The sequence below is a fragment of the Carettochelys insculpta genome, chromosome 4 (genome assembly GCF_033958435.1).
Source record: "Carettochelys insculpta isolate YL-2023 chromosome 4, ASM3395843v1, whole genome shotgun sequence".
NCBI lineage: Eukaryota > Metazoa > Chordata > Testudines > Carettochelyidae > Carettochelys > Carettochelys insculpta.
Window position 1 is genome coordinate 102,692,602 of NC_134140.1, and position 24,770 is coordinate 102,717,371.

Below are 24,770 nucleotides of genomic sequence, written 5' to 3' on the forward strand. Positions count from 1 at the left end.
ATTACAAATACTCAATTAACCCCACATATTTATCATATTCTACAAAAAATGGTATTAGTCAAGACTGACTTACCCAAATCATCCTCATTTCCTGAAGTTGCTTTGTAATGAGACCAGTGAATGATATGCTTAGGGGCATCTTCTGCCGATACAGCCGTACCATCCGGGTTAGCATAAAACAGCAGCAATGGCTGAAAGTGACATCGAATGCACTTGGAGGCCACATCTTTCCATTTTGTTCCAACCTAGTAAGAAAATGCTCATATTTTTGTAACTGTAAAAATGATCTAATACTTAAATGCCATTTTAAGCATGTCATCATAAATCAAAGACATTTTACTCAAATTGAATGTCTGATCCTAAAAAGAAAAACAGCACAATTAAATGTACTACTCATTTTGAATTTAGGCCAGTTAGAGCAGAAAAGCTAACATTTGCAAATTAATCAAACTATAAATACAACCATCGAGAGTTCATCATATTCATTACTTATTAAATCAATATTAATAAAAATCATACTAATATCTACTACGAAATTATGGTGCATTTCACAAGAATGAAGTTGTGCATTAGTTGCTTAAAATTGACTGTCAGACTATTTTTCATGAAAATATGGGACTGTAGTTCTGTTTTGGAAGTTTAGTTTTCAGTTTAGGGTGAAAGGAACAAAATGAGATCTACTGTAGAAAAAAAAGTTAAATTTTGGGCACAATGGACCACTTTAAAAATGATCATTAAACCTAGCAGCAGTAATGCAAAGCCTACCTCTTTCACATTAGCATCATCAAAGAGCACCCACTTGCAACTCTTGGCATGAAAGGCAAAGGCACAATAATGTCGGCTCGTGTAGCAAATCATCCCCACAAGAAAAAGTTCACTATTTTTGGCCTGTTCATCTGTAACCCTATAGAACAGCTGTAAAAAATTATTATATACGTATTAAAGAAAAACACACCCGTGATGATAAAGTTAGATTTAGTTAATGCTAATATTCAACAACCACTACTTGTGTGTTTCAAAGCAATTCTGTGAGTATTAAGGCAAGCTTCAATTAATAATTCACTACAATATTGAGGATTTAGACTTTAACTCATCTTTCATCAATACTTAGAATTTTTAATAATCAAGTTTATCATTAAAATATTTATATGCACAGTTCCAAAGCAGCATTTTGAATCCTCAAAAATGTTTCCCAAATGTCACACTAAACAAATCCATGTGTTTACATCACTGCAAACAAATACATCAATATTCCAGGATTTTTGTAGCTTGGCACAGAAGCTGGATAATTTCCCACGCCAACAAAATCTTCAATACTGAACTCAATTTCCTTAGCTATTCTGAGTGGCTGAAATGTTGGTCAAACAAGTATGCTGACTAGTGACCAATATGGGGGCCTATGCTACACACTGAAGATAAGTCGTTCACAAGGCATATACAAGAACTTAACTAACTGCTTTCTTCTCATCAAACATCCTAAATGAGAGGTTTGATAGACTACACAATCGAATCCTGGTAGACAAGCCAGCCCTTCATCTTTCCAATGGGAAGTTCCATTAATTTTAAAATCGGAAAATCTTTGGGGATAATTTAAAAGGGGAATCTCTGCTTTGTGTGGACACTAAAGATTACATGGCACTTTTTAATAAAGGAAGAGTTATGTTCTAATGCCTCTACCAACATTAACTTTACAGTAACATTTGCATAGCATCTGGTTGCTGCTGTCTTCCATTTTCAAAGGAAGATGTTTTTCAGTAGAGTTTCTATGTGACAATCCTTAAGGATGAAGTCTTCTCTATAAATACACGTAAATGACTTAAAGCAAGTTTAGGTTCCAAAGTCAAGCACCCAAAAATTAGAAAGTGTTAGAATTAAGGTTGCATGCATGTCTTATTGTGTGTCTATCTGTAGGATGACAAGAATTACATGTTCACATAATTAAGTGATCTCTGCCTCATTCTATCTACCAGATGACTGATACTCAGGAAGTTAAACCCTTGTGTGGTGAGGGACACGGATGTCTTCAGGGACTTTGCTTCACTTATTGCAGAAGTTTGAAAGTGTACAGTGAATAAGGCAAGGACTAAAGGAAAAAAAATTATGTCACGGTTAAGGCAACCGAATGCCACCGTGGAGAATCAATCAATCAATTCATTCTCTCCCTCTCCCTCTCTCTCGATACTATGGAGTCATTTCAACCACGTTTTCCACAAGCGGACACAGTCTGTGTTCATTTTCTGGGTAATCAATGTTGATTAGATCTGTGCTTTGAACATATAGCCTATCTGTACACTAGCCAAAAACGTCAAAATGGCCGTGCAAATGGCCATTTCAAAGTTTACGAATGAAGTGCTGAATAGGAAGTTTACTAATGAAGAGCAGATAGGAATAAGGGGACTTCGAAGTTGCTGGGGTCCTTTCGAAAAGGAGCCCCATCTAGATGAGCCACGCAGCAGCGAGCCGCGTTGATTTCGAAGTGCCGAGGCCGCCCGCATTCTAATGAGGCGCTGAATATGTATTTCAGCGCTTCAGTAGTAAACTTTGAAATGGCCATTTGCACGGCCATTTCAAAGTTTTTGGCTACTGTAGACACGGCCATAAAGTGCTATAAATATGCCAGCTACACATCCCTCACTATACAAGCAAAATCAGTTCCCAACTTTCTGTTCGTAAGCAAAAACTCATAAGAGGGACACTAAATTCCCATTAAAATACATGATTTGTTCCAGGTGCTTGTAATTCAGCAAAGAAGTGGCAGCATGCGGCGCTACTTTTGAAAGATAAGTGAACTTTGGGTTGGTGGGGGTAGGTTGGAGACGGTTAAAGGCTGAGGGCAGTTTGGGGCCATGAGCAGAAGGGAGAGTTAAAACCTGGTGGTGGGTTGGACCTGTGGGGCGATTAAGGCTGCAGCAGGTTGGGTCCACTGGACATGTGGGTTAAGGCTGCAGCAGGCTGGGTCTGGGGGCTGGCAGGATGTTCAGGTTGCAGTGGGTTGGGGCTCATATCAGCAGGTGGTGGGAGTTCTTTCATCTACTGAACAAAGTAAGTATGTGTGTCCCTCATTTTAGTGAGTACTCATAAGTAAAGTACTCATCTAACGATAGATGAGTGTACTCTGAACACCAGGTCCTTTCCATATCAAGTTAGCAGACACTTGAGAATTTAGCCATTACTCGCAATGCCCCAGATCCCCAACTGAGAATAAATAATAAAACAGGATTATTGCCACTTTATCCCCATAGGTGTATTGTGAAGATTAACAGAAATATTAGTTCACATAAAATAAATCAGAGAGTAATTTTTAAATATTAATCGTAATTCCAAAATTAGCTATATAAGAAAGTTATTTCAAAAAACAAGACATAAAAAGGAAGGACATGAGCATGATGAATCATCTGTTCACACCAAAAGTTTAGACAAGACAAATTAGTTTTAATTCAGATACCCCAGGAAGATAAAGCTGTGTTGCCAGATTCCGTATGACATCTTCTGTAAGGTCAGAATGTTCTGAATCCCAGACTAAACCAATTGTCACAATCTCAGGGCAGTTCATGAGGACACGACGAACTTTTATTTTTTGACCACAGTTACTCTAGAAGAAAAAATGTGAGAGTGAAAAGATTCAGCATGCCAAAATTTAAGAAAATGAGAGTTACTGGGTGACCAGAGTAAAACAAAGTAGTTACACACTTCTTTTTAAGCCTCAAATTTAAATTTAGTTACCTCTAAACTGGTCAGTATCAGTCACACACATAGGGCTTGTCTACACTACCACCTTCCTTCGAAGGAAGGATGGTAATTAGGGTGTTGGGAGTTTACTAATGAAGTGCTGTGGTGCATAGGCAGCGCTTCATTAAGCAAATTCCCACCCCCACCGGCAAATTCTAAGTGTTAAACTTCGAAGTACCAGCATGTGTCTAGCCGTGGCTCACCAGCCTGCACTTCAAAGTACTGGGGGGCAACTTCAAAGTCCCTTTACTCCTCAAAATTTTTGAGGTTTCACTTCAAAGTACTGGTGGGTGTGCCACAGCTAGTCACAAGCCAGTACTTTGAAGTTGCCTGGAGGTGGGGGGGGGGGGGGCGGGATGTGCTTGATGAAGTGCTGCCTATGCACCACAGCATTTCATTAGTAAACACCCTAATTAACATCCTTCCTTCAAAGGAAGGTGGTAGGGTAGACAAGCCCATATGGTTATAAAACACTAGACACACATCCTGATCATGTCACCTCCAAAGTCAGACAAGCTTCAAACCCCCTCCCCAACACCTAAAATAGAGGGCATTGACTTTATTACATTTCCCCCCCTCTGTTCACCACTGTTTTGTCAATAGTTTGGATTCTTCTGGAATATTTCTCTAGCTCTGAAACAAAACAGTAGAACACAAAGGCAAAACACAAGACAGAGAGAGAAGGAAAGGCAGGCACAAGTAAGAAAGGAGAAACTTGTGTTTGTTAGGAAAAAGTACAAGATAAACCAGGTGGCAAAAAAATCTATTTGTTGTCATATCACTACCAAAACAGTCTAAAGGAAAGTGCATTTAGTCAGCAGGTATCATTAAGCTTTATCAAATCCAGCCAAGTTATAGGGTTTGTTAGTAAGTGAAGCGTTCCTACAACAAAACATGGACTTAAGTACCTTATTTTCAAAATGGCCATTCACATACAACTTTGTATGTGAAAATACTTACACACAGATGATCTCTGCACATGTAGGTAACTGCTGACAAACTGTTGCTCAAAAAGTGGATGCAAGTATTTGCACGTTCAAAGCTGAGCTGCAAATAAATTCTGTCTAAGACATTCCCTATGTCCAAGCCATAAAAAATACAGGAATTGTTTATTGTGTATACATACAGGGCACTTCCTGAAGTCATCAGTAGTATTTGCTGCCTGTAGCAGTTCTGCAAACATTTCTGGCTTGAAACGCTCATGCCTTTCCAACATTCTGTCAACTTCATTGCTATAAACAAGAAATAGGAATACATTTGTCAAGAGTACACAGATTTAAGCTCTCTCAGGAATGCCTCAAAACTTTAGCATTGCAATGTATACCTAAGACTTAACATGACTGCCCTGCTTTGTTAACTGATTTTTAACCATTATTTTTAATTTAGTGAAATTTGTTCTCCCAAAATTTGCAGATTATCAGTCTTGAAACCCATCTATCCAGAGAAAAGGATTACAGGGAGGACTACAGACAAGTAAGTTTCCCCACAGTGGCAATACTATATGCCTCACACCTGACCTGGAACGATGATGTTACTAGTGACAGGGCAGTTAGGTTACTAAATTCTCTGATGCAAAACATGGGTACTTGGACATTGCTATCTGTCTCTTAGGAACTATACTAGATCAGCTCATTTTATGGTTGAGAGACTGATGAACAGCAGAATTTTTGTACTGAATAAGTTAATTTCAGTAACAAGTTAAAATTATCAGCCTGAAAACAGTCACAGTTGATGGAAGCAAAAGGTGACTCAGAGGCTACAGTAATTGTTTTCAGTCTTGAAGGAAGATAATGCAGGGAGTTTGCCCATCAATTTTTAATCTCACTTCCCAGTACACCAAGGGAATATTTTAAAAAAATTGTGTGCCCCTCTCCGTGTTGCTTAATGGACATAAGATGACAGGTAGAAGAGCTTATTTTCAGTGTTTGTTGAAGGAGGCCCAGGCCCTCTCTTTAAAAATAAACAACTTTGCTTTCAGGTAATGCACAAAAGTTCACAAAAAACACCCAAGACATGCTAGAGATACTCCTGCAAAACTGAAGGAGATCAGACTTAATTTTGTTGATATTTTGAATGGTAAAAGACACAAAAAGGTCTCACAGCTTAAGAAAAAAATTAAGACAAGCCTTTCATGCTATACAGACCATAAAAGTAATAATTTCACTTAAAATTTCACCACCTCTCTCATTTATTGGGCTTATAACCTTTTGTTCTCCATTCCTCTCTTCGCAGCAGAAAATCTTTTGCCATCTATGGATTTTGGAGAAGCTATCACAGAATCATAGAACACTATAACTGGAAGGGAGCTTGAAAACTCCTCAAGTCCAGCCCCCTACCCTCACAGCAGGGCCAAGAACCATCTAGACCATCCCTGATAGGTGTCTATCTAAACTCCTCTTAAATATCTCTAGTGACAGAGATTACACAACCTCCCTAGGCAATTTTTTTCTAGTGTTTAACAACCCTGACAGTTAGAAAAAAGTCTTTCTAATGTCCAACCTAAATCTTTCTTGCTGCAGTTGAACCTCATAGGAGAAAAAAATATTGTTCCTGGCCATCTTCCTTGTAACACCGTTTTAGGTACTTGCAAACCACTACCATGTTCCCCCTTAGTCTTCTCTTTTCTAAGCTAAACAAGCCTAACGTTTTCAGTCTTTCCTCAGAACTCATGTTCTCTAGACCTTTAATCATTCTTGTTGTTCTGGACCTTCTCCAATTTCTCCACATCTCTCTTGAAATGTGGTGCCCAAAACTGGACAAAATACTCCAATTGAGACCTAATCAGTGCATAGTAGAGTGGAAGAATGACTTCTTGTTCCTTGCTCATAACACTCCTGTTAATGCATCCCAGAATTATTTTTTTTTTTTTTAAAAACAGCATCACACTCTTGACTCATATTTAGCTTGTGGTCCACTATGACACTCGGTTCCCTTTCTGCAGTACTCCTTACTAGACAGTCACTTCCCATTCTGCTTGTGTGAAACTGATCATTCCTTCCCAAGTGACATACTTGGCATCCTATCTACCTCTGACTATTTCTCCAGTTTGTCCAGATCATTTTTAAATTATGACCCTATCCTCCAAAGTAGCTACAACTCCTCCCAGCTTGGTATAATCTGCGAACTTAATAAGCATACTCTTTATGCCAATATCTAAATCATTGATGAGGGTATTGAACAGAACTGGTCCCAAAACAGACCCCTGCAGAACTCCACTTGTTATGCCCTTCCCGCATGATTGTGAACCATTAATAACTACCCTCTGAGAATGGTTATCCAGCCAGTTATGTGCTCACCTTATAGTAGCCCCACCTACATTGTATTTTCCCAGTTTATTCATAAGATCATGCGAGACTATATCAAATGCTTTATGAAAGTCTAGGTTTACCACATTGAATGCTTATTGCTAATCTACAATATCTGTTTTCCTATCAAAGAAAGCTATCGAATTGGTTTGGCATGATTTGTTCTTTACAAATACATGCTGACCATTACCTATCATCTTACTTTCTTCCAGATGTTTACAGATGAATTCCCTAACTACTTGCTTCATTATCTTTCCTGGTACAGTTAAACTGATTGGTCTGTAATTCCCTGGGTTGCTCTTATTCCCCTTTTTATAGATGGGCACTATATTTGCCCTTTGCCAGTCTTCTGGAATCTCCCCAGACTTCCAGGACTTTTCAAAGATGACAGCTAAAGACTCAGATAATTCCACTATCAGCTCCTTGAGTATTCTAGGATGCATTTCATCAGGCCCTGCTGACTTGCAAACATCTAACTTTTCTAAGCAATTTTTAGCCTCCCCCCCCCAGTTTATCTTCTAGACCTCTCCCTTTCCCACTGGCATTCACTATGTTAGGCATTCTTTCATCCGACTTGCTGAAGATGAAAACAACTAAGTCATTAAGCAACTCTGCCACTGCCAAGTTTCCCGATATTGTTTCTCCCTCCTCACTGAGCAGTGGGCCTATCCTATCCTTGATCTTCCTCTTGCTTGTAATATATTTATAGAATGACTGCTTGTTACCCTTTACGTCTCTAGCTAGCTTGAGCTCATTTTGTGCCTTTGCCTTTCTAATCTTGCCCCTGTATATCTGTATTGCTTCCTCTCCATTATCATGACTAAACACATCTCACTCTTCAACTACTGAAACACTTCTTTCATGCCACTTTCCTGAAATAATGTAATACCCCAGAATAGATTCAAATTGCAGACAGTAGAAGAATAGCTTGTCTGCTGTTCTAACAAATATACAGAAACATTTACACAATAAGGAATTTGAGAGAGACGTAATAGCTGGTAGCAGTCATGCATTACTATTCAGTTACCATAATTTTCTCTCCTTCTCAGAAGGCTAACTCCAGTGGGAGATTAATCCTCATGCAGCAGTCACTGACACAGATGGAATAAGCACAGCAAAAAGTATTGTGTATTACTACTTCAAAATTAAAGGGCAGTCAATTTAGAGTACTTCCTTTTTCAGTGGTAGTATAAATAGAAGGGATGGCTAGTTTTTCGTCACGCAATTGATTTTGAACAATCAAATCCTCTCTACCCTCTTAATGATCTAAAATTTTTATTTATATGTATTTTGAAAATATGTCAATGTCTGTACAGAAAAAATGTACAAGTAGGAACATTTATAGCACTAGTTTTCACAGGATTTTGCATTTTTGGGGGAAAGGAGGAGAAAAAGGAACTTACCACAGGGCTGTTGTAGAAACATAGCGCACAAATTCGGTAAAAGGCAAGGGATCTGAAGATGCTCCACAACTACGGCACACACACTGCAAGCAAGCAAGATATCTTCTTTTTCACAGATTCACAAAATTGGCAATAAAACTGCAGATAAAGTTGAAACACAAAGATCTGACCTGTTCATATAGAGTCATAGCAAACTTCTGATGAGTGATGCAGGATTTCGAAGTGCACATGTCGGATTCACTGCTTGGCACGATGTGGAAATGAATTCTCTCAAGTATGTTTTCCTAAATGAAATGATGACATTGATAAGAAATCAAAATCCAGCCATGACCAGTAGCACGTTACTATGGCCAATGTTCTGGATGGCTCCAGGAGACAGTTACTTGACTGGTGGCAAGAAATTTGTATCAATCACTGTCCCAGTTCATGGTGCCCTATAATCTCTTTACAAAGTTTCAGCATTAACAAAACAGAATGAGTGTTACCCAAGTGGCCTTTCAGCCATGCTGTCTCCCCCCCACAATTAACATGCTGAGACCAGAGTTCTCTTTTCTACAAAAAGTATCCTAAGAACATACTTCCACTGCAAAGTAAGCCAAGGTCAGACTCGGGCTTGAGTCCAAACTGCCATTCCATCCACTTGCAAATCTCACATTTAGCCCCATGGACCCTTCTGGGGTCTCAGCCAAAGTCCAGTTGGAATCCAGGCTTCAAGCTCTATTGCTTTTAAGTGTGCAGAAAGCCTTCCAGAAGTCCACCAAAAGTTCCCCACAATCACAGAAACACAAGACTGAAAGGAACCTTGAAAAATTATCAAGTCCAGCCCATGAGCTGTGACAAGGACCAAATAAACTTAGACCACTCCTAACAGGTGTTTGTTCAACTTGTTTTTTAAAAAAAAAGTGTCCAACAAGGACTCCTCCATGGTCATCCTTGGAAGCCTATTCCAGAGCTTAACTACCCTTCAAATTAGAAAGCTCTCTCTAATATCTGAAGGTGCATTACCACAGATTAAAGCCCATTATTTCTTGTCCCATCTTTTGTGGGCTTGTAGAACTGACTGCCTTCCTCTTTATAGGCCCATGGATCAACTGCCTTTGTCCTCTTTGCCCCAAGAATCTCCAGTTTATTCCAGGGAAATTAAAGCAACTCCCCACTAGTGTACTTCATCAGCTTGGTGAGTCAGTGTTTAAACCATCACCACCTTTTGGGGACCTGAAGCAAGGCTCTAGGACAAAGCAATACACAATAATCATCATGCACCAGTGCAAAATGCAATGATACTATAGAGATGCAATGACATATCTGACATCTATGAATGCAAGAAAGTTTCTTGCCTCCACCACTGCTGAGAGAGTGCAGACAGTTTTGTGAAAGAGAAAGGAATTACCATGTTAGATCTAAACACTAAGATCAGAACCCTCTGGACAGCTTCAGTACCACGAACAGCAGAGTACATTTCTATGAGGTTCCATAGATGCCTCTCCTTCACACACCGCCTGTCCCTCACCTCCAGGGCCTGAACATAGTGTTTCTGCTCCTGGACTCACTACTATTATTTTCATGCACCCATCCCCTGTAAAAGGCCAGGCCTACAACATCACTCTTTCCCGGGCAGAAGGAGGTGGGTGAAGAGATTCATTTGCAACTTTCTGGGGGGCCTAAGAAGTGTACAAAGTTTCCTAATGAGACCACAGAGTATCCAGTGGCTCTTAGATTTGTCCCAGTGCTGCTGGAAAACCAGTATATCCCACATGAGATGAGAAAGGGGAGATTTAACACTATCATCATCATGTAGCTTGGTACATTCTACTGTATTTCTTCCTCTGTAGAATCTTTGGAAAGAAACTTGTAAGTGCATCTCTAGGGAAGTCACAAGGGGTCAGCAAGATTCTGCTGAGACAAGGAGAAGGAAGAAGTTACCTTCAAGTCTGGCTGGCCAGTTCTCATTATGTAAAGTACCACAGAGTCTAATATACAATGCTTCTTAGAAAGGCGCCTCACTTTTGAAGTGGAGTTGTTAGAAGCTTCTGTTTGACCTGCAACTCCCCTTTCTATGCTCCGAACCAGAGTTCTCCTGCCAGCAATATTACCACGAGCAAGGGGGAAGTCAGAGCACTACGCTAGTACCAGATATAACTAGTTAAGAGGTTTTGCTGCTTCATAGTTATGCTCTCCTCCAGTAAAGGAAGTCACTAATCAGCTGCAAAATAGCTCAAAACTGAAGATATATCACAAACTGCAACAGGAAAGGTCTGTGCTAGGCACAGCTAGAGGGTGGAGAGACTAAAGCTACAAACAAGAAAAATGGTGTCCCAGTTGCAGATCAGGAATACTTCTTGCAGAAAAATTAATCTAATTACAGCAGGCTATCACATAAATCAAAATGAATTACTATTAAGCTTGATACCAATCTTGTTAATTGACACCACAGGCATCTCAGCAACAAATTACTATAATTATTTACTAGATCAATTCCATGCCATCAAATAAGTGCAATACATTCAAGAAAATTTTTCTAAGCAATCTTTTCATTGCTTTTCACAGCATGAGAAATGAGGCCAAGTCCTCAGTATGAAATGAAGATGTGCCAATTTACACTACGAACTTGGGTCCCATAGTTTCAAAAAGTCTAGTACCATCAGTTTCATTAAAGAACAGGAAAGAGTAGTAACAACTGAAATGAAATTATAAGTAATTTATTATAAAGCTGCTCTTAAAATCCTAATCATATTGGGACAGACAGAATGTTTACTTAACAGTCATCTAGCACTACCTGGACACAAGGTGATTTATTTTCATTAAGAAGCTTGCAATCTAGGTCAATTAGCAAGAAACAAAGGCCAAAAAAAAAAAAAAAAAAAAAAAAAAAAAATAATACATCAGCCATTCCCAAATTTGTATGCGGAGAAAACATGAGCTGAAATGCAATGAATATACAGGCTGTTCATGAAGTCTACATTCCCTCAGAAATAATTTAAAACTACTGGTACAATAGTGTGCCCCGTCAGACATAACTGTAATTTATATGAAAACTTAAGAATGTCTGTACATCAATATTTCCTAGATCTCCCAACAACCCTCTGAACAGATTTAGATGACACTGGGTTTTTTTAAAAAAAAAAAAAAGAAGTCTGACTTTGCTCACGCTAGCATTCCCACATTTGCTGCTGGCGCTGCTCTGGGGTTAAACCAATAAGAAGGTGGTTTCAGAAGAGGGCCAATGTAGTTAAGTCTGAAGACAGAAATATACCCTCATATTTCAAATCTAAGCATTTCACGTTTTGCAATATTTAAAGTAATTATCTTTTGTGAACAACCATCACACATTAAATGAGCTTAACACCAAGCAACTAACTATTTTACACGGTCAATGAAATGTTTCTTAGATTTCTGCACCAAGTTTTAGCCATTTGTTTGTATTTCACATATTAGGTCACACTGATTTAATCTAATGAAAACATTAGTTTCTTTCCCTGTGTTAAGTACATCTCATCGATCAAGAGGATATTTCATATTAAAATGGCTGGGTAGACTGAAGTGCACAGTTCAAGTCTTGCAAGTGCTTGCTAGGATCAATGCTCTCTCTGTATTTAACAAGTTATTTTTAAAATTTGTGTAAGATGGCACTTGTAAGTGGAGCTTGAGAAAGATCACTGGTAAGGTACAACAGTTAGTCGGTTAACAGAAAACACTGTTTTCTGGTGTACAAGGCCCTTGCTTAACTAAGTCCGCAATCTTTCACGTTCTATAATACCACAGTGCAGGAGTAAGTAAACTGTCAGAGCTTAATGCATGGAGCCAATTTGGCAACATACAAAACAAACCCAAGAAAGATTTCTGCAAGACAAATTAACAGCATTGTAAATACTCACAAAACATTCTGCTGCATCATCCATGAAGCCAAGCTGAAAACGCTGTTCATCTTTAAAGCTTTCAGCCAGGGCATGCCTCATATTATCTGATGGAAGTGCCTTTTCTCGACTGTGTTGAAACTGTGCAAATATAGTCTGGAAATAGATTAAATGACTGATAGCTTCACTGAAACTTCTTCACATTATATCAGAACAGATGCTACTGCTGAAAAAAATTATTTTGTGCCACTGCATTTAATACACAAATGTCTACAATACATTAACGTTGCAAAATTGAATAGTAAAAGAGGAAGCCGTGCTAGTCTATACACTATCAAAACAAAAAGCAGTCCAGTAGCACTTTAAAGACTAGCAAAATAGTTTATTAGGTGAGCTTTCGTGGGACAGACCCACTTCTTCAGACCATAGCCAGACTACAACAGTCTGTTCTGGTCTGGCTATGGTCTGAAGAAGTGGGTCTGTCCCACGAAAGCTCACCTAATAAACTATTTTGCTAGTCTTTAAAGTGCTACTTAACACAATTTTGCAAGACAAAAAGCAGTCATCTATGACCTCAAGTAAGTAAAACCAAATCCCACTACCATCCTTCAAAATAAAACTATTATAAAAACTATGAGAATATACTTCTGAAATACTTTGAGTTATCAAGCTAAGTGAAGAGGTCTCTATACCAATCCAATACCATATGGATATAAATAAATGAAACATTTGTACATTTTGAAATTGGCTGGTAATTTTCTTCCAAAAAAAAAAAAAAAAAAAAAAATATCAATCCCACTTCAGACTTTTGGTTGAGAAGTAATCTGTTTCCTCTCATCAAGTTGAGCCATAATATTACAAAGCAGGCAAGTAGATTTTACACTTGTACAGTTAAAATCATGAAACTGTACAGAGCTATGATTAATCAATTCTGCACAGCTTTTACACAGCCCTTAGTTTGTAAGTATACTTTATATCTTGTTCACTAAATAGTTACTAAGCCGCACATAATCTTTTCATTCAGTTTTATGGTGGGCGTACATTCCACAGGGATGGAATTTAAAAATAAAATTTCATAGAACTGGAAGATAACCTCCCAAGGTCCCAAGTCCAGTCCCCTGCCTTCTTGGCAAGATCAAGTACTACCACCCGCCTCCTTTTTTTTTTTTTTTTTTTTTTTTTAAAAAAAAAAAAAAAAAAAAGGAAAATTTCTTTGCCCCAGATCCCTAAATGGCCTCCTCAAGGATGAACTCACAACCCTGGGGTTAGGAGGCCAATGCTCAAACCACCGAGCAATCCCTCTCCCTTGGAGAATGTTAGAGTAACTTGAGCATTATTTAATGAATGACTAAGTTTGTAAAAATAATGTAAACAGGTAGATCATAAACATTACACCTGTCTCAAAAAGTGAAGATAGATAAACATGAAAAACAGTTGTTTGGAAATTATACACTTTACCTGTTAAAGATGGCTACGATCATCCCCCCAACTTGTTTTGGTTGTTTAAATAGAAGTTCATACAGGGCTACTGAAAATCCTGTAATTGAGTCAATTAACTACAGAACCAGTGAAGATTAGTAGAAGCTGGGTCAGCTGACACTAGAGTTAAACAAAGATGCTATGTCTACACTAGGGGAAAACTTTGAAACAGCCATGCTAATGGCCAAATCAGAGAATACTAATGAGGCACTGAAATGAGTATTCTGCACCTTATTACCATGCTGCTGGGCACAACACTTCAAAAGTGTCACATTTTGTTCACACGCAGCTCATCTACACAGGGGTCCTTTTTGAAAGCCGACCCCCGCTCTCCCGTGTAGCCGATCCCCACACAAAAAGGACGCCACCCATGTAGCCAAGCCATGCGTGAGCGAAACAGCACTTTTGAAGTGCTGTGGCCAACAGCATGCTAATGAGTCACTGGATATTCAGTTCAGTGCCTTACTGGTATTCTCCGATTTGGCCATCAGCATGGCCATTTCAAAATTTTCCCCTAGTGTAGACGTAACCATTGTGTGTGTTCTTGAAATTACTATTGAACAGACATATTGAAGATTACATAGAGACTAAATAACTTTATTCCAGCCAAAATTTGTAGGCACTGGTCTAACTATTAAAAACTTCAAAAAAAAAACCAAAAAAAACCCACAACTGATAAAACAAAAAGTTAATCAGGTAAATATAATGTTTGGGACTTTAAATAAGGGACAAAAAAAACCAGATAGTCGGTGAAGTCTATTTCCAAGAATTAGCTGTAGGTCTCAAATTCTTAGTCTTATAAGGAAAGTCACATCAAGTCTAAATAGTGGTATTTCTCACTTCTTTGAAGTCTACAGTGACTATGTGTGCTATATGAAACAGTTAAGTTTGTCTAAGATTCCATTAAAAGGTAATGCTATATAATATAGTACATTTTATAATCAAAAATAGCAGAACTACAACTTCTTTCCAGCTTGCCAAAATATCAATTACTATGCTATTAGTTTGAAAAAAACTAAAAGTGAGATTAACAGTAATAAAACTAACAATGCTCAGTTCACTTTGTTTTGTAAGCATATATCATATGCCATCTCTCTGCTCTACCTATTGATCCAGTTTTTGGTAATGTTCAAGAGTATTAAACTTAAGAATTTTGAGCTCCTGTACAAGAACAGGATTTTAAAATGCCTTGCCACTTCTAAGGAGGAACACAACAAGAGGCAGTATTACAAAGATATTCATATTCATGAACCAAAACAAAGATTTTTAGATCCATTTTCAAGCCTTTACAGGAGAACCAGTGTACGCATTTTAAGTGAAAAAAATTCTGATTGTACAAAAAACTTAAGGTATTTCTCCCAAAAAACACACAAGACAAAGTGGGTTCTTCCTACTTCCTTATTTTACCTCTTTTTTTTTTAAATCACCCTCCAAGCTCAAATTTGTTGGTTGGCTTCCCTTAAATTCCCTTTCATTCTGTCTTCACTTGTATCACTGTAGTTCAGTTGTGCTGCACACCATACAGTATTACTTGTTAAGAATCAGTTTGAAACCCATATGGCTCAAACAAAACATAGCTGCCAACTGAGCTGTTGTGCTCTTTATTTGTGTGCTGTACACACACCTCAAACCACTAATTCAAGCAGCACAACGGACAGGTCTCTCCCAGGCATCATTTATCCAAAATCAAAGCTGGCACTTACATACAAAGTAAATGTAGAACAGGGAATCAAGCGTCTCTTCACTGATGAAGTGTTTCTAAACATTTTTCTAGAGTTGTTAGACATCTGGTTTAGAGCCATACAGGTTGACAGGGCTGCTGAAAGTTTGGTCGGCTGCCTGCAATGGGGTAGGCTGACTTCCTCCTGCTGGGCTCCATACAGCTCCTGGAAGTGTCTGGCATAAATCACTCTGTCTACTAGCCACAGGGGCTCTGAACGCTGCCCCTGCCCTGAGAGCTGGCTCTGCAGCTCCCATTGACCAGGAACTGTGGCCAACATGCAAAGCCACCTAGCCCCCCGTGAATAAGACTTGGCTACTTCCACGAACCACCTAAATTCAGCTAACATCCAGGTCTCACACCCCAAAACCCCACCCAATTCTGAACCCCTTCACACACTGAATCCCTCAGCTCCAGCCTGGAACTCTCTCCTGCACCACAAAACTGTCATCCCTAGCCCCACCTAGTATCTACACTTCCAGACAGAGTCCTCTCCCTCTCCTGCACCCAGCTCCTTGCTCCCAACCTGAGCCCTCTCCTGCAAACAAACTTGTTCCCAGAGCCTGCACTCCCACCCCTACCATGAGCCTTCCCTCTACCCTCTACTACCTTATTTCTGTAACCAAAACCCACAGTCCCAGACAGAGCCCTCACTCCCTCCCCACATACCAATCCCCGACTCCAGCCCAACAAAAAAATGACTAAATAAGTGAGGGTAGAGAAGACACAGTGATGGAAGGATGGGAAATGGCCATAGAGACAGAGCGTGGCAAAGGCTTCAGCTTTCTCTAAGTAGAAAGTTGGCAACCCTAGCTTTTCCCAATATTCCCTGTAACATCAGTTACTCTCAGTTTTACATGTTACTATCCATTCCACATGATCATATTGGAATTTCAAAAGTGTGTGTTTTCCAGGGAATCTGGTTAGTCAAGAACATACAAAAATAAAAATCAGGTGGCGTATATAAGATTTCCCCTTAAAATTATTTATTTGGCTATTCCTCTCAACATTAAACATAAACATTACAATAAAGGGGGCAGAATAAAATCTTATATAGAAAAGAATATTTGTTTATAAACTTCAAGGAAGATCTGATGCAGTGTTAGGGGTAAATGTCAGACAAGAGTTGAAATATGCAGATTTGATGCTGACGTATCAACATGTAGCACGTAGGAGCTTTATTTTAATTATTCAGTAAGTATGGTAACTGTTCCCTGCTTTCAAGCAGAAAAAATAAGCCAAATACATTTAAAGTTGGTCAGTTACAAGCAACTTACATCTTATAAACAGGGTTACAATTTTATAGGATATGTTCAACACGCTTAAAACATAAAATTCCAAAATAGCAAAATATGTTAAATATTAACTTTCAAACACTAAGTCATCTATGCAATTGACAAAAGGTGGAATTCTCCTTTGGTTTAAATATCAATACATGTGCCTCTGCAACATAGATCCGAACAACAAGGAAAAAAAGATGTTGAAACACTGGCTGCAATTTCCATAAACCTAGGCTATGTCTACACTTGAGGGTTCTGCAGACAAAACCCACAGAACATCCACATTGAAAACACATTGTCAACAGAACTAGACACTGTCATCGATACCCTTCTGCCTCTCCCACGTGAGGCAGAATGCCTATTCTGTCAGCCAAAAAAAAAAAAGCCATGTGGATGCTTCAGGGTGCCCTCTATCAACAGACAGGGCTTCTGGGTCATCAGGCAGCCCTGTATGCTGTGCTTCTGGTTGGCCATTCTGCCAAGAGCAGGGCTGGGCAGTCCGGCCACTCTCTGTCAACATCACAGATCAACAGAGCAATCTCCTTTTTTTCCCCATGTGTGGCTACAATCTGTCGACAGATGTTTTGTCAGAAGCAACTTTTGTCCACAGATCACTGTAGTGTAGACATAGACCTAGAAAACAACTCCTCATTATTTAGGTCTCTCTTTACAGCAGAAAGGGTGTATGTACCACTGATTAGTGTCTGAAAAGTATTTATTTGATGAAAATTAGTCTTCTCATGTCATGAAATGAATAGAAAAACTGGAAGTACAAACTAACTTAACTTCCATTTGAAATATTCAGTATTTACCTTTAAAGCACAAAATATGCAAGCCTCTCCCTGACAGACATGTCCAGTTAAACCTCTTAAACTCCTTCGGAATATGTCAAGCTGCCATAAAACCTACAAGAAAAATAAAGTTGAACAGAAAATAACCTAGTATAAAGATTTATTTTCTAAAAGTAAGAAAAGATACATTTAAACTTTGTGACAAGTACAATGTTAGCATGGTTAATTTCTATAAGAATTGCAGGTTCCCCCCCCCAACCCCCCCCATGCATCTGCAAGCATATACAGAATTTTTAATTTTAGAATGGTCCCTGGTATTGCATAAATGGAGATGTCTAAAATATTTATAAATTTGCTGAGCAAGTGAAAGCATATATTTATAAAATAAAGTGGCAGACACACATGGTGGTTACAGGCATTATATACAGGTTGAACCTCTCTAGTCCGGCACCCTCAGGATCTGACCGATGCTGAACCACGGGAGGTCAATATTGTCTACCAGCAATACCGACACTTCCATTGTTCACTGGGTTTTTAGAAGATATTTAGCAGTGAATTAGAGCTAAACAACAGCACCGAACACTGAAAGCTAGGACTGGTGGCTGGAAACAAATTTTATGGGTCTGCAGGAAAACTGGCAACACCCATGCGTAGTGGACTTTCTGCTAACTAAAATCATGAGGGACCCTGAGTGTTGTTGGACCAGAGAGTTTCAACCTGCAAATACAGACCACAAAATGTAGATGAAAAGTAAATCATATTATGGAAAATGCACAAAGAAGATGTAGACGTCTCTGTCTGACTTAACTTTACTCCACTCTCCCAATGCATTCTTTCAATGGAACAACTGTAGGCTACAATACTGTTTGTATACAAACAGCCCATACTGTACCATCCATCTTTTTATTCTAATGGTTGGTGAAAAACATTTGTTTTAACAGGTTATAATAAAAAACATTCACTATATTTTTGAAGTTTTGGGAATAGAACGAGGAAGTCTTAAGTTATGGAAACAAAAGCGTCAGTACTTGTTCAACAGATCAGAGTTCACACATCATCTCTGTAAGAGGAAAAAGGCTGGGAATCACTTTTCCGCCTAAAGCCTGATGCAGCAACAGTAAAAGAGAACAATAATACTACCTATAAATTTAGATGCTGAAATGAATGAGTGAAGAATATTTCAAAAGTAGAGACTAAAGTACTTTTGAAAGTGGGAGGAAGGGAAATGGCGCAGAAAAAATAAACCACACTCCCCCTTGCAAAAAACAGTTACTAATTACCTCTCCTCCAAATCATCTGTTATGAGTAGACTGCAGATGTAGGACTGTCTAAAACTATAGCTAAAAATGGTTTCTGGGTTTAATTTTAGGATACCTTAAGGAAAAGCAAAACTAAAATCTTTAATATAGGTCAGGTTGTTCCAATTAAAATTAATGTAAAGCAGCATATTCAGTCTGCTGCATCCACATAATTCTATTGATTTACATACAAATGCAGCCATACAAATTTAAAAAAAGCAATATGTCAGCTGTCAACATACCCATTAATGGACATAATTGACACCCTCATCTAAAGAGTACTGCAATTTATATATACGGGCATTTTTTTTTTTTTTTAAAAACTGAAAACTATTTTATAACAGATCTCACTAAAATGTGGTGCAACAAAAGACAGATGTCCCTCTTCATCCTTTTTAAATGTAATATAAATATGAAGAATGGGAAAGATCCCCTACAGCAGGATAACAAAGGATAAACAGAAAGTAATAGCAGGCATGTTAAATATTGAATTTCACCTTTTTTTTTTTTATTTAAATAAAAACATGAAAACCTTTTGGGATCCAAAACCATTCTGAGATTGTTTTTGTTGGTGTACTGCCCACTGACAAGATATAAAAGCTTACTATTATGGAAATATGTTTTCTCCCACTTCTAACAAGTGTCTACTCCAATCACCTGAAGAAGTAGGTCTTATCCTCAAAAGTTCATGACCTAATAAATTCGTTAGTCTTTAAGGTGCTACAGGACAGCTTGTTATTAGTGAAGCTACAAGCAAACATAGCTACTCCCCCGCCAGGACTAGATGCTTGTGTCACTCTTCATTACAATTTGAAAAGTATATACTAGATCTCAGAGATAAATCTGTCCCGATTAAGTGAAATCCACAGAATGCCAATACCATAGCTTCCTGTTTCTTTCATTTGTTCAATCTTCCACACTCTGTATTGATAGCAAAGGATCTGTAATACTGTCAATCCAGTATTCAAAAATATATGCCAATTAGAAAAGATTTTCCAATAATTTGCTATTTGTAAAATATTTACCATTTGTTCAGGAAAGTGATGTGTTCCAACAAATGAGAAAGCATTAGGATGGCTTTAGTAGGGGTGCAGCATCATTATCAACAGATTAAGAAAGGTATGAACACAGTCAAAACCACTAGATGAAAATCTTACTGTACTTCTACAGTGTAAGAAACATAAGCATTACATGAAAGCTTTCACAGCAGCCTTTCAAAAAGAACAAAATATATGTTCATAATACATATAAACTGTTGCAAACAATTTGTTTTTACAAAGAAAGAACCAATTGTAAAAGTGGGATAATCTTCTCTTACCTGTACAGCACTGTTAAGAAAGCAACTGTTTTGTCCTGGCTCGTTTAACAAGCCTTTGGTAGGGGCCAAGGACAACATACTTCCAGGCTGATACATTTTCCCAAGGTTACCTGCAGGTTTCCGCAAGAACTTAACCCATGCCATTATTTTAAAAAACACATATAGAAGTGCAAATAGCTCAATTTAAAATTAAGGATATGATGAGCACAAGGCAAAGGAGGAGGACTAAAGAGAAGTGCCTTAAAGTCATGGCATTTTGTCCAGAGAGCTCAATAGCACCCACTTAAGGAGTTTGTCTACAGCAGCTGTTGGCTATTTATCAGGAGTAGTCATGTCAACTGAACTTAACCATAAAAAATGTTCTGTAACTTTGGAGACTAAAATAGATAATGAAAAGCCCATAAAATGATGATGTCCTGTTACAGTTAAAATATTTTGAAGATCCACCTTTGTTAGAATAAAAGTTCTTGCTGAACAAGCCACACAATATCTGATATTTCCTTTTTAAGATGTCTTTGAAGCAAAGTCTTACTGCAAAGCATGTGTTGGAAAATACTTTTTGGATACTATGTTCTTAATATACTACAAAAATAGAAAATTCTTCTCTGGTATTATATTGCTGTTCTCTCATTTCCTTGAATCTTCCTTTTCCTTTTAATAGCGTAGGCTCTCTCCCCCATGGTCCATGAAATATATTCCAGGACAGAGGACTCCATATTTTATTTCATTATTTTCTCAGTAAATCTGTAACAGGAAAAAAAGTTTCAAAATAAGCCCTTTAGAACAATATATTTAAAAAATTTTACATGTGAGATAAGAGAATGTGGATGAACAAAACACAGTAACAATTAAAGGTAAATGGAGTTTCACAGAGAGAGAAACCAAAGAGGTGAAAAAACGTAAAAAGCGTTAAGATGGAAAATTCAATCTGACGCGGTTCAGTAGTCCTCATAGTGCAGGTATTATTTAGTCTAGCAGAGACCATAACAAGGATTACTTTAAAGAGAGCTAACTTTTTTCCAACACTAAGTGTCTGCTTGTATGAAACTGCAGAGAACAGATGAAGAAAATCTGATAGATGCCGAGTCTGCACTAGGAAAATAAGTTGCTTTCAAGATATGCAGTTCCAGCTGTGGCACTTGCATAGCTAGAATCAAAGCATCAGAATCAATTTATTTCCCCAGTGAAGACCTAACTTCTATATTCTTGAGTTGACCTCTCTTACTCCATGCTAAAGCATGGAGTGCAGGGGTTGACTTTCGACCCCAAAGAGATCAATTTTGCCACACCTTCACCAGATGTGCAAAAATCAAACTCCAGAAGAAAGATCGATCCTGACCCACGTCCATCTTCCGCTTAGTATAGACAAGCCCTTATAAGCTCAAACCTGAACACATACTAGTTTGCCTTTTATAAACTGTATTTCACTACTAAAAGATTTTGATTTCATAATTGCAGCATTTGTATATGCATGAAATACCTAGTGGAGATATTTCTGGTTTTTGAAGCAGATTAAAAACAGATGTTAGGGAGAGATTTACTTGATACCACATGATACTGTAGTCTCATTTCATGTTATTGTGTATGGCCATCTTGAAAAACATTTATTTAATAATATGGCAATTGGGTTAGCTGAACTCTCCAAATTTTATTACAAGTACCAACTGAGCTGGCCAACTGATAATTCTTTTATCTCACCTACTGAATCTTTATCTCAGTTCTGGCTTTACAGCCATGGAACTTGTTACTCATTACATTACTGCAAGAATGTCATCACTATTACATAATCAGAGCCAACAGTTCAAGCTCAAAATATTAGATTATCCATTTAGATCTGCATAAATCACTGCTGTATTACAATTTACTTATTTCAGATTCTAGCCTAACACAAACCCAAAGATTATCAGGCAAGAAGAGTTATGTCATGTATAGATAGAAAAGTGTGAAGAAACCAGGCAAGAGAGACCTTGATGGAAGTGGGACCAGAAAGTCAGATTTTCCCTCCAGATTCTAAAGATACTGAAAACAACATATTATAGCAGCAGTTCCCAACCTTTTCAGGACAGGGACTGATTTTGACAATTCAGGCAGACTTTGTGACCCAAGGCAATTCAAGACTGGAGGGGTGGGGAAAGGACTTTCTCCCCTGGGAAAAATATCCCCCCTCCCTTGACTTAAATCCCTCTCAGCCCCAGAACACCCCCCACTTAAACCCCTCCCACCCCACCACCCCTAGGCTTGCACCCGTTAGCTAGGGTTGCCAGATTTTTGGAAAACTCATGTGGGACAGACAGCCCCACCCGTGGGATCCCCAGCCAAGGCTGCCTGTCCTGCATAAGATTTTCAAAAACTGCGGGGGGGTGGGAGGCAGGGTAGACCCTGGCAGCCCTGCAGCTGGGAGCCAGCTAGGGTGACGACCCCTGACTGGCAGGGCCAGCAGCAAGATCCCCAGCAGCCCCATGGCAGGAGCCAGCTGGGGCACAGAGCCCTTGCTGGCTCTCAGCCTCCCCCCATCCCCAGGCTTAAACCCCTATCAGCCCCGCTCCCTGCCCCACCTCACGAGTTCTGCATGATGCTGCCCCCCGGTGCTCCTTCACTGGGCCACTGCTGCCTCCTCCTCTGCAGGGCTCCCCCCAGCCCACCTACTCCCTTCCTCCAGCTGCAGTGCAGGAAGTTCCCTGTCTTGTCACACTGCGATGGGACTCAATTTAATTGAATTAATGGCTGGATCCCTCCTGCTGGCCTTTAAGACAATTAAATTAAGTTTCACTTCAGTGCAGCAAAGCAGAGCAGGGACTGGGAGCTGGAGGAGTGAGCGGCAGCAGAGCCGCAAACCTCTCCTTTAAGAGCCACACGTGGCTCAGAGCTGCGCAGCAACACTTACAATATCCAATCACTACCCATGTTTGGGTCCCGACCCATAGATTGGGAATCCCTGTGCTTGAGCTTTTGGTAAATCAGCGTTATCCCTACGAAGATTTTTCCCCATTACTGTGGCAACCCTACAGGTCATATAATACCAGCTGAGGATTACAATTTATGTTTAGAATGCTATAAAGAACAAATAATTGTTTCATCTAGCTATGTAGCCCCAAAAACAGTTTTATGGTTAAATAATTTAATAGCATTTAAATGGTACAGAAAATAAGGCCTTATATAGCACCAAATATATGCCTTTCAAAAACATTCTTAATGAGAAAATGTCATTAAACCCCTAAAATTAGCTTCCTTTTTATTCCTAAAATTTTCTCCAATCTTTAAAGGGCACAGTGAGACTCCACATTCGTAACACTCAATAACTGGAACTTCACCAGAACTCTGTGTTGACCAGCGTATAACCAGGATTTTTGTTTACTGATGTTAATGTCTCAACCATAAGTAATTTGAGCCTTAAAATGCAGAAACAAGCATCAGGATCTACATTTGTGTTGAACAAAGAATGTGCTAGAGATTTACATATGTAAGTTAATTCTCTAATTAAAATCAACCTCAAAGTCCATGGTAATAGGTTTTTGCCAAAGTGAAGTTTTCATTTCCTTAAGATTATTTAAATACACACATAAGAAAAAAGCTACAATTTAATAAAGATTGTGAATACATACCACTTCAGGAAAATCTCTTATTATAATCTTAAAATTATTAAAACAAAACACCTGAAAGTTACAAAACTCTGAGGGGGTGGAGGAGGAGTCTTACAGTGGAAAAAAAGTTCCTTTTTTACATAACTGCCTTCTTCCAAAAAGGAGCAAGTGCAATCTAAGCAAAAAAAGCCAAAGAGGTGAAGGTCAACTGTACAGCACAAATCAACGTGACACAGGATTTCAGGAACTAAGGCAGGCAGAGGTGACAACAAGCATGCACATCACTACTAAGGAAGGTAAAATTTCTAACAAGTATTTTTCCAGCAGTTAAAAGCTTTTATGGTGATATATAAATAGCAAATAATGCAACACTGCACTAGGGATATAAAGAGTCAAGGAGAGGAGGGACATTGTGCATGGGGATGCCAATTTCATTACTCCAAGGAATGGGCACTTCAAGGGATTTCCTAGCACAAGTTAGCAGTGTTGTGGGAAGACCCCTCAGTGCACCAATACCCCAGACCAGAGAGCGAGAGAGACTATTTTCATAGTGATGCTGCTTCTGTCTGGAGAACTGACAAGTGCCAAACCCTTCCAAGACTGATGTTACCCTGCACTACACGCTTCCCCACCTCACTTCCCACAGTTCTTACCTGTACCCATCACTGTCCACTCCAAGTGAGACAACACGCTGGGGGGATGGGGATGGAGGGGGGGGCGGAGATCTGTGGCATCAAACTGGAAACAATTAGGTATGTTGGAAGCAATACAGAACAAAAAATGTTTGTTGGTGGTGAGGTTACTGGGCCGTGTAGGTAACTTGAGATGACAGTGCAGAACCCCAGTGTATTTCCATTAATACCAGAAGGGGATCCCCCACATGTTGTTACATCAAGCAGCAGGAAAAGCCCAAATACACTGACATGTAGACCCGAGTTGATATCGCTGCACTGCAAGAGACGCGACTTGCAGATTCGGGATCTCTAAAGGAAAAGGACTACACCTTTTTCTG

At 38.9% G+C, this 24,770-nt stretch overlaps 1 protein-coding gene across 2 annotated transcripts in view; it reads right to left on the minus strand.

Annotated features, from left to right (window-relative positions):
- USP53 (ubiquitin specific peptidase 53) overlaps nt 1-24,770 on the minus strand; it is a 60,288-nt gene that overhangs the window by 22,979 nt on the left and 12,539 nt on the right. For both annotated transcript variants that reach the window (XM_074993394.1, XM_074993393.1), the window contains exons 2-10: nt 20,178-20,921; nt 17,583-17,675; nt 12,313-12,447; nt 8,608-8,721; nt 8,438-8,520; nt 4,856-4,961; nt 3,446-3,592; nt 766-915; nt 74-245 (exon numbers count right to left, since the gene is read on the minus strand). In XM_074993394.1, the coding sequence (XP_074849495.1) occupies nt 74-245; nt 766-915; nt 3,446-3,592; nt 4,856-4,961; nt 8,438-8,520; nt 8,608-8,721; nt 12,313-12,447; nt 17,583-17,675; nt 20,178-20,321 (1,144 nt within the window). In that variant the 5' untranslated portion in view covers nt 20,322-20,921. The remainder of the gene's footprint in view (nt 1-73; nt 246-765; nt 916-3,445; nt 3,593-4,855; nt 4,962-8,437; nt 8,521-8,607; nt 8,722-12,312; nt 12,448-17,582; nt 17,676-20,177; nt 20,922-24,770) is intronic.